The sequence below is a fragment of the Cryptotermes secundus genome, unplaced genomic scaffold, assembly GCF_002891405.2.
Source record: "Cryptotermes secundus unplaced genomic scaffold, Csec_1.0 scaffold602, whole genome shotgun sequence".
Lineage (NCBI taxonomy): Eukaryota > Metazoa > Arthropoda > Insecta > Blattodea > Kalotermitidae > Cryptotermes > Cryptotermes secundus.
Genome location: NW_019739219.1, coordinates 203225 through 217104, shown reverse-complemented (window position 1 = coordinate 217104; position 13880 = coordinate 203225). Strand labels below are relative to the sequence as shown.

At 41.6% G+C, this 13880-nt stretch overlaps 1 protein-coding gene across 1 annotated transcript in view; it reads left to right on the top strand.

Annotated features, from left to right (window-relative positions):
- Nucleotides 1-3971: 3971 nt before the first annotated feature.
- The window catches only part of LOC111871743 (RYamide receptor), a 50314-nt gene continuing 40405 nt past the window's right edge, over nucleotides 3972-13880 (top strand). The window contains exon 1 of the mRNA XM_023865045.2: nucleotides 3972-6450. Within this exon, the coding sequence (XP_023720813.1) occupies nucleotides 6109-6450 (342 nt within the window). The 5' untranslated portion in view covers nucleotides 3972-6108. The remainder of the gene's footprint in view (nucleotides 6451-13880) is intronic.

The following is a 13880-nucleotide window of genomic DNA, read 5'->3' as shown; positions in this document are numbered from 1 at the left end:
TGTCCGCGTGTCCACTTTGTCAACGTTTGAATGCCTGAACCAATATATATGAAACTTGGCATCGTATCGCGGCACCTGACCCCCATCTCAACGACTTACTTCATGAGGACCTCTCATCAGTCTATGTCTGTATGTTTATCCTCTTATAGTTACTAAGCAACGGCTAGGTAGAAAATTTACCACGGCAAAGTATACACGCGAGAATAGAAGAACTTTTAGACACATTTTTTCTATGTGATATGTCTTGTCAACGGAAATTTGGCTATTAGTTCTTCCCAGAACTTCTTGTCGCCTTTTAATTTCGAATGTGACGAGCGTACTTAATGGTGTGGTCCGCAGGAAGCGTCCAGACTAATCTTAACCCACATTCATCTGCTGTAAATTGGGCTTTTCTTTGTGCTCTGTTCGCTACATTTCTCCTCGCAGCAAATTTATGTCACTAGATAGCTCAGTTACTTTTCATTCTTTGCGTTGTCTTCATCATAGCCGGGCGATATTTATACACATCGCTTACTGGTACAGCTCTGTGTATCCAGCCGTTACGGACAAACACGCCAGCAGACCTATTGCTTATTACGTTTCCTGGGTATGTAGGAGAAAGTTATGACGTTATTTTGGGTTAATTTTTTTATATTTCAGAAGCCGGGATAGCTCAGTCGGTATTGTGACTGGCTAGAGCTCGGTGGGAAGCCAGCGACTAACAGCTTGAGCTATGGCGAGGCCAATATAGGGTGTAACTCCATGTAGACATATTTACCAGTGTTTCGGAGGAACATTCTGCCATTATTTTCAGGACAGAATATTAAAGTGAGCGTTGACAAATTTTGTACGAATACAGGAACAGAAACCCTGAAAATGGACGCAGCATGTTCCTCTGAAACTTCAGTAAACATGCACCAGGCTACAATGACTTCAGCTCGCATGCGGTATTGTTCACAGTCACCTTCGTAAGGGCGTCGAGTCTCACAAAGCACCTCTCTTGAGACAAAGCTCGTATATTGTTCTTCTTTATTAAGTTACACGGCGGTGCAGGGACTTAATGGGATAACACCTTGATGTATATCTCTGCAACTACGGAGCCTGTCCCAATTCGCTGCTCCCAGAAGTTAGCATTCAAATACTGAGGCAGTATGATATGGTGGCAGGAAGGAGGCAAGGAACGAATTGTCTGACATAACTGTTTCGCTGTACAATGTAAAGCTTATACAGCCGTGCCCTAGAACGGGTCCTAAGTTGCAAAATCTCAAGTCGATTTCATGGGGTTGCGTTTCTGGAGCCTAAGGCTCAGACATGATTTTTTTTTTACAATATTGTATCCTCTTTTTTTTCCCCTCTTGGCACTACAGCCCCTGTGGGCCTAGGCCTACCTCCATGAACTTCTCCGTTCACTTCGGGTTTTCTAGATCTTACACATTCAGTGGGACTCCTTGGGCGGGTGATAAGCTCGTCGCAAGGCCTCTACCTGTACATAAACACAGAAAAACGCACACAAACATCCATGCCCTGAGTGGGATTCGAACCCACGATCCCCGCTTCCAAGCGAGCGAAGACAGTGCATGCCTTAGACCGCTCGGCTACTGTGACCGGCAGTGAATAAGAATAATATATAAGAATTCAGTCCGTACCTCACAGGAAACAGATCCGAACCCACGATCCCGGCTTCCGAGCGAGCGAAGACAGTACATGCCTTAGACCGCTCGGCTACTGTGACCGGCAGTGAATAAGAATAATATATAAGAATTCAGATCGTACCTCACAGGAAACAGATCCGAACCCACGATCCCGGCTTCCGAGCGAGCGAAGACAGTACATGCCTTAGACCGCTCGGCTACTGTGACCGGCAGTGTATAAGAATAATATATAAGAATTCAGATCGTACCTCACAGGAAACAGATCCGAACCCACGATCCCGGCTTCCGAGCGAGGGAAGACAGTGCGTGCCTTAGACCGCTCAGCTACCGTGACCGGCAGTGTATCTTCTAGTAAGCTTTAATTCATTGTTTGTATTATGACATATTACTTACTTAATTACTCGGCCGCGCCATAGCTCAAGCGGTTAGTCACTGGCTTCCCACACTGGTGACCTGGGTTCGATCCCGGGTCTGGTGAAATATGATTTGTGATGGAAAAAGTGGCGCTGGAGTGGATTTTCTCAGAGTACTTCGGTTTCCCCAGCTTACCTTCATTCCACCAAATTCTCCATCATAATCACCCGGGCAGGCTACAATAGGCCAATCAGTGACCGCCGTGACGAGTGAACCCAGTTGGACTCCACCCCCCACTAAACGAATTAAAAAAAATTACTTACTCATGGAGCTGAGCCCTTCTTGAGGAGCCGCCAATTCTGCAGCTACTCAATTTCCCAGCGTGTTATGGAACCCGTGTTCACAAGAACCCTCCACTGGTCCCTATCCTCAGCCAGATCAATCCAATCCAAACCATCCCATCCTATCTCTCTAAGATCCATTTTAATATTGTCCACCCACCTACGACTGGGTCTTCCCGGTAGTCTCTTTCCTTCTGGCTTTCCCACCAATATCCTATATGCATTCCTCGTCTCCCACATTCGCGCTACGTGCCCTGCCCACCTCATCCTCCTTGACTTGAACATTTTAATTATACTTGGAGAGGAGTACAAGTTATGAAGCTCCTCATTATGCAGTTTTCTCCAGCCTCCTGTCACTTCATCCCTCTTCGGTCTAAATATTCTCCTCAACGCTCTGCGTATTATGACATATACTCCGGTAATATTATATTTAAGCATCCTGTTGCATTGGTGTTCCAGTTTCAGTGTTTCAATTGTTCCGCCTATTGTGCAACAATCAATAACACTTATTCTTACTTCGATATCGCAAAATGGTTGTCATGTACATAAATTGTTACATAAAACTATTAAAATGTTAGTGCATACGTGTATTTCTTGACTAATGAAATTTTTCGTGTGGAAGAATAATTAAGACGCACTTCGATAATGGGACGAAGAAAGCGTGCTTGTAAAATGATGTAAGCTTCAGAGTCTCACGTAATCTTTGAGCAAACATAGCCTCAAATTCCTGATAACGTTAAGTAGTACTGTTCCGAGAATTTGTGATCATTTTATGGCTCGATGTGTCTGTTCGCTGTTGTCTTCGCTGACACGGCGTTGTGTCATCTCCTCGTCATTGTTATTGTCCTCTTCTTCCTCTATCTCATTTTGATAGCCTACGTCCCTAATTTTGAAAAAAAAATAAAATAAAAGGCTTATGAGATCACCGTGCTGTCTGTGTATTGGGCCCGAAACAAGGGTCCAAAGTGTGAGTGTAAGAAAGAACAATTTGTTGCATTGCTGACGGACTTTGTAATACAGAATTTAGCCTTATAGTCTTGTATTTTTAATTTTTAAATTTTAATATATTATGTTAATTCTAACTTGAAATATTATGAATGTAGAATACTGGGTCGCATCCGAAATTACTTAACTAAAACAATTTAAATTTATAAAAATATTGTAGTTATATATGAATACCTTAATCATTTCTAAAATCCTCACATATCACCCGATGATGGCCTACCTTGGCCAAAACATGTTATTAGTTGAATAATAAATACATTGGTTTTTACGATGTTAATCCATCAATTTTTGTTTGTGGCGATAATTACCCTTCGGCCGCTGTCCTCATACAAAATTTGCCAGTAGCCATTGCACAGGAGGATAAGCAGACTCCACCACCCCGAGATTAAGTGTGAATGGTAAAGAGAAATGTCCTCCCTGTGCCGGGATACGAAGTCTGGTTATTCACTTCATGGTTTGAGCTTCGCGGATCCGGAGGTTCGACCCAAGAACTATGAACAAGAGAGACGCGTTCCCACGAGGCTGCACATCCTCTATTTTGCTACACGGCGCCGTCCCTCGCGCACGTCGGCGTAGCATGTAGCTGGTTGCCTCTCGTCGGGACGCCAGTCGCGTCTTGGTCGTGGGTATGGACGCCAGTAACGGCGTGTCGGTCACCCTGCAACTGGCCCGAACTTCGTGCGAAGCAAATACTATGACCTCTTAAATTTTTCATTTTTCATTAAATTAAAAGTACGCGGAACTAATCCGCCAGACTTTGAATAGAAATAAAAAATACCTTCAAATTTAAACTGATTAAGATTTTACACACATGAAGAAATCTTCAGTTTCGGCCGAAAATTTATTCCGTAAAATAATAATTAATTTTTGTGTATTAGGTGAATCAGTTTCCAAAACACCTTATTTAAAATCTCGGTTACAGGTTCGATCACATTGGAAGACATTGTATCTAAAGCTTGGAAAATTTTGTTTAACTTAATTAAGAAAAATACCAAATAAAGTAATTTTGTGAATTAATTCTCTGCCTGCTGCAGAGTTTACAGTTTAAGAAGTGTCTGAGTTTTGTTTGCAATTGAAAGGTTGTCCGATCGACGTCAATGCAACGACATGATGAAGTAGTAGCCAATGGCATTTCTGAGCTCGTCACAGATTAGCGATGTGTGATCATTTTATGAGTCAATGTTCAGATAATTTGTGGCCTGTGAATGTGTTCCGAAATTTTCGAATAATAAATATGAACTATTAATTAAATCCTACGTGAGAATGTGGAAATTCTTGGTCTTATAAACAGTTCCACAAGAACCATGGAACGAACTAGAACTAATTATAGGATTGGCAGTGATTTCAGTATCTGTTTTGAAATTTGGAAATCCGGCTAATGCTTTTAATGAAATGGACATCATTATCCATCATGGACTGCAGTATAATGTATGCGCTTATGTACAATACTGTTGTTACAAACGTTATATTAATGTTCAATGAACGTAACACACTACAATTTACTTCGACGAATTGTTGGACTTACTTATAAAAGGAGTGTTTTTGTTTGGGACTCAAAAGTACACGTGATATAGTTCTTTATTTATTTAAAATATATGAAATTATTGTGGTGTAATCATGTGTAAGTGTGTCATTGGCTATCATCTCACTTGAAATATGACAGTGAACTCTATGTTTGTGCTTAGGTATAAATAAACGCTGTGTTATGATTCTTCAATTTACACTTCAATGGTCTCCATTCTTACATGAAATGTTACCAGATTTGTGAAAGTGACATTATGTAATGACATAATTGCGTTTGTGTTCATTATAAGAGAACTTTCTGAGTATGTAGTTAAGACTGCAGAACATTTCAGAGCTGTAATACTAAAGCGAAGGAAGTGTTTTATTTTGTGGTCAGAAACTCAGTAATTTCCAGTATTTCGCGGAACTGATAACATTGTCAGTCAGCACACCGGGATCATTTATTCTCATATCAGAATCAATTTTAATTAACAGAATATTACGGTGTCGTTTTTATGACAGCCCTCAATATTTTAACATTGTTTATCTTCAAAGATAAATGTTTGGTTTTCAACTGAACCTATTGTTAATTCCAGTGAAATCTAATTAACTTTTAATGCATTGATATAAGTCTACGGGAATAATTAACAAGGCAGGGGATTAGGGTTTTTCTTCATTGTGGTTAGTTGTGTCTGTAAGTCAACCACAAGTGATTCGAGAGCATAAAGAACCGATGTTGAAATATTTATGTTTGATGTATTTTACGTAAGTGGTTACTCTTTGAAATATCTTACCGTGTATACATGAAAAATGCTTGGCACATCTTGAGAAATTGAAAGTTAGTTAACTTTAAAACAGTAGCGTATTTGAACAACTGCCTCGAGTGTCTATATACATTTCATCTGATTTTACAGGGATCGCAGGAAAATGAAGCAATTTTATATTTATAAATTTGCGTATATGAAAGACTGTGACACGTGTTATGACCCAATTCTCGTGATCCTAAACAGAAGTTCAGAACGCGTAGCAACTTGATTGTAATATGTTTTTCGCCTTTGAACTATTGTGTCATGTGTTCAGAAACTTTTCATGTGGTTTTGAGCAGCTTTCGTGGAAAACATATAATGTTGAGTTGTATACATTTGCATGTTCAAACAGTTTCATCAGATGTTCTGATACGTTTCGTGTCATTTTGAAGAGTGTTCTGAACGCCCATACTGTGAAACAGTCGATTTATACATACAAGCGAATGGTGTAGTGAAAACAGAAACGCCATGGACCCCAGCTTCAATGACAGTTATAAGGATAACTTCACTTTCAACTTTACCTGCAACAACGGACCAGGCGGTGTTGACACCTCCCCTTACTATCAAGCAGCAGTGTACATAATGTACTGTTTCATCTTCTTGTTTGCGTTGGCTGGCAACAGCCTTGTATGCCACGTAGTGAAGTCCTGTCCCCATATGAGGACCGTCACTAATTACTACATTGTCAACCTTGCTGTGGGGGACATTCTCATGGCACTTTTCTGCGTGCCATTTTCTTCTGTTTCCACTTTGCTGCTGCAGTACTGGCCCTTCGGAGCCGAAATGTGTCAGATCGTCAGCTATTCCCAGGTCAGTATTACCACCCAAAATAGTCAATAGATTATCAGAAACCTGTATGGGTCACATTTGAGGTTACTGAGTTTGTTCCTATGAGGATCTTCGTCTTCTGCGATGTGACGCTATGTGCGTGATGTGGCAGAGAGTTGAATTATCCTGGTTAGTCTCTTGGCTTGTGTCCAATTCACGCTTCCCTCAAAATCAGCCTTGAAACGGTCATTATACGTCACGTAATTATCCTCCAATTTTTCATTTACATCTCTGTTTTTATTTTGTACATTTTTCCCCCTCCTTGCGCCTCCTCATGAAGAGGATTGGGTGTGCAGGGCTTGTAGCACGAGTGGGGGAGATAAATGATTATAGGATATTGGTGAGAAAGCCAGAAGGAAGGAGACCACTGGGAAGACCAAGACGTAGGTGGGTGGACAATATTAAACTGGATCTTAGAGAGATAGGATGGGATGGTATGGATTGGATAGATCTGTGTCAGGATAGGGACCAGTGGAGGGCTCTTGTGAACATGGCAATCAACCTTCGGGTTCCATAAGATGCTGGGAAATTCTTGAGTAGCTGCACAATTGGTGGCTCCTCCAGAAGGGCTCAGCTCCATAAGTAAGTTGCGCTTTCTCGTTTCTTGTTTACTGTTCCTTCTCTGTTGAGGTCCTGCATTTTCTTCCATTCAGTCTGGACTTGAAATCTGCACTTTAGAGGCCAACCTCTTCTTCTGACAGCCTTCCCATTGGCTCACTCAGTTCTATTATATTTTCCAATCGTCCTGCTCTTGAAAATCCTCCCATTAAGGGCCCGACCTTATTTACTTTTTTCTCCTCAACTATATGGATTCGGTTAGGGCCGTGGTCCCTGCGAGCCCTCTCTACATGTCCACACCATTCGTCCCGTATGAAAAAAGGTAAAGTTTTCCCTGTCCTTAACTATTTAAGCACTACGCCATGAAGGCGTATAGGGGAGTGTATGTATAGATCCACGTATTCTTGACATCGGCACTAGTTGGAAGTGAGATGTCAGCATCACGCTCCAGTAGCTTTACCCCCGAGGAAAATGCTCCAGGTACCCATTGAATAGGAGGTTGGGTGGATCCCAGAGAAGGTGTGGACGACTTGGAGAGGAGAGAATTCTTGAACTTACCGGGACTCGAACTCCGACCCCTCGGTCGTCCAACCCGTAGCCAGCCGTTATACCAACTGTGCTATGTCGGCTCCTTACGTCAACCCAGTGTAGTATTACAAAATCACTTCCTCGCATAGCGTTCTCAGTCATTCGCGTCAGATGATATAACGTCAATGAATATTAATTTAGCCCATTCTGTTAACTAGGCATAATGTAAGGTTTGAGATTGTAACAGTGGTGGTTATGAAGAGTTCTGTCTTCTGGGAGGGGGCACGCGGTAGCGTAGTTGGTTGAGGCACTATGCTACAAGTCGGAAGGTCACGGGTTCGAGTCATTGGACCTATTCCTTCCAGCCGCACTATGGCCCTGGGGTTCACTCAACCTCTAACAGAAATGAGTACCAGGAATTAATTAAATAATTTTCCTGGGGAGTAAAGCGCGGCCGGCGCGTAAGGCTGACAACCTTACCGCCATCTTTGAGCCGATTGTCTAGATAATGTGGGAGCCTCAACGTCTCACAACCCTATGGGCCTTCACTGCCGGTTACAGGGACAGTTTTACCTACTCGTATTTTATACCACCTCATCCTATATTTCCAAAATTAATTTTAATAATATGTTCCCACCTACGTCTAAGTCTTCTTAATGGGCTCTTTCCCTTTGCCTCTACCAAAAATCATACCTTACAAAATAAATCAGGTATCAAAAAGATCGGTTTGCCACCTGCTTTCTTCTGCCTTGAAGATGGATGCGAGATGTACCTCTGAAACGTCGGTCGACTTTAAGCGGGTCAGCGCGGCACTATATCCGAGAACACAGGACTTAATAAAAGAATATTTATTTAAAGCCACCGTTTTAGTGAAATATATTTTCACTGCAATTGTCATGGTGGGAAAAAGAAATCACACAATTAAATTCGGAAATCTCACTTCCGCTACGCTTCTCATAAGATCAGTATTATTTCCCGTTGGGTATGCATATTCAACTTCACTCTATCGCATAAAACATCTCATTGGAAACAAAGGAAATTTGCTAATGTTCTGTGTTATGATTACATTTCTGGCGTCATAAATCCAATAATAAATACCTGAATCAGGGTAATTTATTTTCCTTGGCACATAACGGAATACTTTTATAGCGAAATACAGAGCAAGACTCTAGGTTTATAAAGTTAAAAAGCACAATAACAGAACATTATTAATTCCTTGTGCTTCTGATGTATAAGGTTGTCGAAACAAAGTGGATATCTGGTTACTTTCATACTCCCTTCAGTTGTTCCCCTAAACAGTATCTCACCACGCACTGAAATTATACCAACGAGAGCTAATCCACTGTTGGAACACTAGAACGCACTGTCCTAATCTGAAAGTTTAATATTATAACAAGTATATACACTCATTGCCGGTCACGGTAGCCGAGCGGTCTAAGGCATGTACTGTCTTCGCTCGCTTGGAAACCGGGATCGTGGGTTCATATCCCACTTAGGGTATGGATGTTTAGTTTATGTGTGTGCGTTTTTCTGTGTTTGTGTACAAGCAGAGGCCTTGCGACGAGCTGATCACGCGCCCATGGAGTCCTACCGAATGTGTAAGGTCTAGAAAAACCGAAGTGAACGGAGAAGTTCATGGAGGTAGTCCTAGGCCCACTGGGGCTGTAGTGCCAAGGGAAAAAAAATTATGTGGATTCATGTTATGCATTTCTTATAGTTGTGATTATTAGCGAAAACACCTGAACGTATATCAACAATGTGTAAGTAAATTAAATCAAAATAAAGGTTTAAAACTTATATACTAGAGTCTAATAAATAGTCTTTAAATTATTATTTTAATTTATTAATATAATACGTCCTAAACTGGTGTAAAATTAAGATGTAGGTTAACCTAATCGTGTTAAATGTTTATATTAATTCCTAATCTAAATCATTTTAAAGTAGATACAATTAAACGCAGTTTTTTGGTGATGTCTTAGTGACGTGGATGTTATAGGACCGTGTGCCGATGCGCTGCGTGATGTTCTTATTTCTATCTTCAGTTTTTGAAGCTTTGTTTACTAATTATCTTGTGATTGTAATACTCCTATTCACCCCTGTATGTACTGGGATGATTTTGGATTTAAATGTAGAGAACTGGATTTTAAATATTTTATGTCGATGTTACCCATGTTAGTGCAGTTTTGTACGTATAACGACATGGATCTTTCTTCCAAACGGCATTAACCGGCTAGTCTATATAGATACAGCATGTTTCCTGTGAGGTAGGAACTGGATGCTGAAATATTAATCAGAAGAAATTCGTGCTTCAGAGAATTCATGAGCTCCATCTATTTTACGATCAAAAATACATCATTCGTTACGTAAGAAAACTTACGGAAGTAGATTGTTTTGGACTCCACGCAGTCTATGATAGGTCGACTGTTGGTTCCTATTGTATTTTGAAAATGTGATTACTAAATTCCTTATGATGACATAACGGCTACATCTCTAACCGACGATGGCGCACCCTCGTTCCCATAGCAGATGGGATATACCATTCAGTGCGTTGTAATCTAGTAACTTCCTGGTGATGACGTAACGGCCGACGTCACTGGTGATGACGCACCCCGTTCCCATACTGGTTGCAGTATAATGAAGTTATATAAATATTGCCTCCACAAATATGGAATATGGAAATACGAATTTGTCCAAATACAGAAACTGGTTAGAGCACTTATGTGATTATAGGATTTGATGTTGGTGCGCTGATATTGATTATTGGATCAAGAAAGAGCCGAGTGCCGAGCGGACGGATTAGTGGCTTGTATCCGTGTACCCTCATATCCACATTTCTGTGTGAGCAGTGTGGAAAGTTGTATCATTTGGTAATGACTCACAGTTACCGCCACAGAACAGAGGTCCACATAACTGGTGACAGGTGATTTTGCCATTTTCACTCTTCCCCCTTTTCGTACTCCAAAACTGTAGGCAGACCATTTGAATTCTTTAGTTTTATTATTATTATTATTATTATTATTATTATNGAAGAATCCTCCTGGGGATAAAGGGCGGCCGGCGCATAAGGCTGAAATCTTCACCGCCATCTGTGAGCCGGTTGTATAGAAAATGTGGGAACATCAACGTCTTACATACTTATAGGCCTCCACTGCCTGTTACAAGGACAACTTTACCTTTTTCTTTTGTGCGTATATTCTAATAAACCGTAAGATGTAAAAACGAAATATGCAGGTTAATGTTATGGTAGATGTAGTCACTTCCGTTTGTCCCATGGATTTAGGTTAGTTCTTCCCCGACGATTGCGTCTCGATGGTCTTTCTTGATGTGAAGTAAAGTTTTTAGAGACGTATATATTAAGGATAGGCGGTCACGGTAGCCGAGCGGTCTAAGGCATGCACTGTCTTCGCTCGCTCGGAAGCCGGGACCGTATCCACTGCCGGTCACGGTAGGTGAGCTGTCTAAGGCATGCACTGTCTTCGCTCGCTCGGAAGCCGGGACCGTGGGTTCGGATTTGTTTCCTGTGAGGTACGAACTGAATTCTTATATATTATTCTTATACACTGCCGATCACCGTAGCCGAGCGGTCTAAGGCATGCACTGTCTTCGCTCGCTCGGAAACCGGGATCGTGGGTTCGGATCTGTTTCCTGTGAGGTACGAACTGAATTCTTATATATTATTCTTATACACTGCCGGTCACGGTAGCTGAGCTGTCTAAGGCATATACTGTCTTCGCTCGCTTGGAAACCGGGATCGTGGGTTCGAACCCCACTCAGGGCATTGATGTTTGTGTGCGTTTTTCTGTGTTTGTCTACAGGTAGAGGCCTTGCGACGAGCTGATCACTCGCCTAAGGAGTCCTACCGAACGTGTAAGATCTAGAAAAACCGAAGTCAACGGAGTTCATGGAGGTAGGCCTAGGCCCACTGGGGCTGTAGTGCCAAGGAAAAAAAATGTTAAAATCGTTAAAAAAATAAGAATGTTATTGGTCTCCATGTATTCACCAAGCACGGAGTAGTGCTTCGAAACTTAACCCTCCAACAAGTCGCGCCGCTGTTGCGAAGAGAATTGACCGATTTATAGGTGTTCTTAATAAAAGCATTATTCCCCATGAGGACACCATTTTCCGTTTCGGTCCTATTTAGCTCATTCTTGCAATTAAATTGTTTTATTCCTTTTGTTTCGTTTAACTTAGCACTTCTTAGTGGTATATACATGTGTAGCGCCTGCATATCTTCGCCTGTTTGCTGTTGGCGGAAACGCAAACAGCGAAACCGACTTAATTACGAAAACTTTTATAAAGAATTTGGCGTACGTAATCATATAAGCCCTCTTTCGGAATGCTTTGCTCCCGCGATTAATTCTCTGATTCTGTAAAGACGCTGAAATTTTGGCACTCTGAATAAACCAAAATATTCCTGGAAAACTTAAAATTAAAAATATTTTTAAAAAGTTTTGACAGATTGTAATCGATTTAATCAACGCTTTGCCAGGCGACAGCTCTGTAAATACGGTACAACACGCAACAATAGAATAAGCTGAATTTTCCGTGTCCTCGGTGTCGTCAACCTACACTACTGAAAGCGTCATTATGTAATGTAGAAAGCCATATTGAGTTGTGTGTGCCCTCGTGTGCGGTCCTATTCTCTATGCTGGCGTCTGAGCTATATTCCGACCTGAATTTGTATCAGTAACGTTCAAAGCTAGTTCAAATACACTGCCTAACGAGGTAAGGCAGAGGACACAGTACAAATTGAAACCCTGCCCGTACCTCTGCAAAGCAGGAGAGCTGTATCTGGCGCATTAACGTGCGTTTACTGAGGTTTATTTGGTTCAACCACGAAAATTGCCTATTTGAGGACTGTCTCTGTCGTTACTGTAGAATCCACAGGCTGGAGAACTGCCGAAATAGTAGATGGCGCCCCCAGCGAACCCTTTGCTTTCAAGGCCTTAATATTGTCACAGACAACGTTCTTCAGTTTTTTTTGAGTCGTTGTTAGAAACACAAAATTTTTTAAAGAAAAATATTGTCACGTGTCTGGGGTTCCGTGACTAATAATAACGTACCTTGGATTGGGTGATTGGGTTTATTGCCACTTCTTTACAATTACAACTAATTATAACAGCCCATAATCAATGACTGCCTAAGACCCGCTCCATTCAAAGGTATATATGTTCCTACATTTTGTCGTTAATATATCATCTTTAAATTTCTTCGTTTGTGGCCTCAGTTACGTATCTATGAAATGAATATCATATTATTGTATTAAGTACCATACAGGCAGTGATTTGCTTTTCAACAAGGCACATTGGCAAAAAAAAAATAATATTAAATATATCGATTATATTGTCACATGTGCGGGGCTCCGTCACGAATATTGGATGATTGGATTTATTGACACTTCTACTACAATTACAACAGCTCACAATCGATGACTGTCTAAGACTCGCTCCATTCCTTAATGGACTACGAGTGTCTTCTCTTCTCCGTGACTGACTTGGTTCTGATTTACGAGTCAGTCACTTCTTCTGTTGTCCGCTGGTTGGCACTCCACAGCTGAACACTGAACACTCTCACGACTGAACTACGACTCTTCTGGGAATACCGAACGAAGAATTCCCTGCAACTGAATTTTCCTGAACTTAACTAACTTCCAAGCGGCCTCCGTAGTCTAGAGGTAACGTTCCCACCTCATGACTCGTGGTACGCGGGTTCACATACCCGGCAGAGGTCGTCGAATTTTTAAGGGCGGAAAAATTCAGGGAACAAGTCCTCCGGGAGGGACTTCAAGCTGTGTGTCCCGTGTCGTAACTTTACGGCACGTAAAAGAACCTCATATCCCCAAAGGGGATCACTGAGCCAAATTCCAGGACGTTTCCCGCCCAACAATAGTCTTTAAGACCTCTGATAGATGGGGGAAGCATTATAGATACCGCTAAGCAAGTGGCTGAACTCGCTTGCTCGGCGGGACTGATGGTACGCACCATTTATCGGTAGGGTATAGAGACTGGTAGAATATCATAGAGGGAAGCACAATAGATCAAACTGGTCGCGGTGCATGGGGAAACCCACCCTCTCTAACTAACTAACTAACTAACTAACTAACTAACTTCCATGCGAACCGAATATAGATCACTATCTCCAGCAATTCATGTATTGGTCTGTTGTATCCGTTGCTACCAGAATGTGTGTTTGGCGAGTCGTTGGCTAGCATTGGACTTGTTCGTTATTGTCGCTGGAACGTGTGTAACCGAACAGTTGCCTAACAATTGTCATATTCATCAAAGTATATACAGTAGATTAAAGATCTAATCTCGCAGGAAACACAC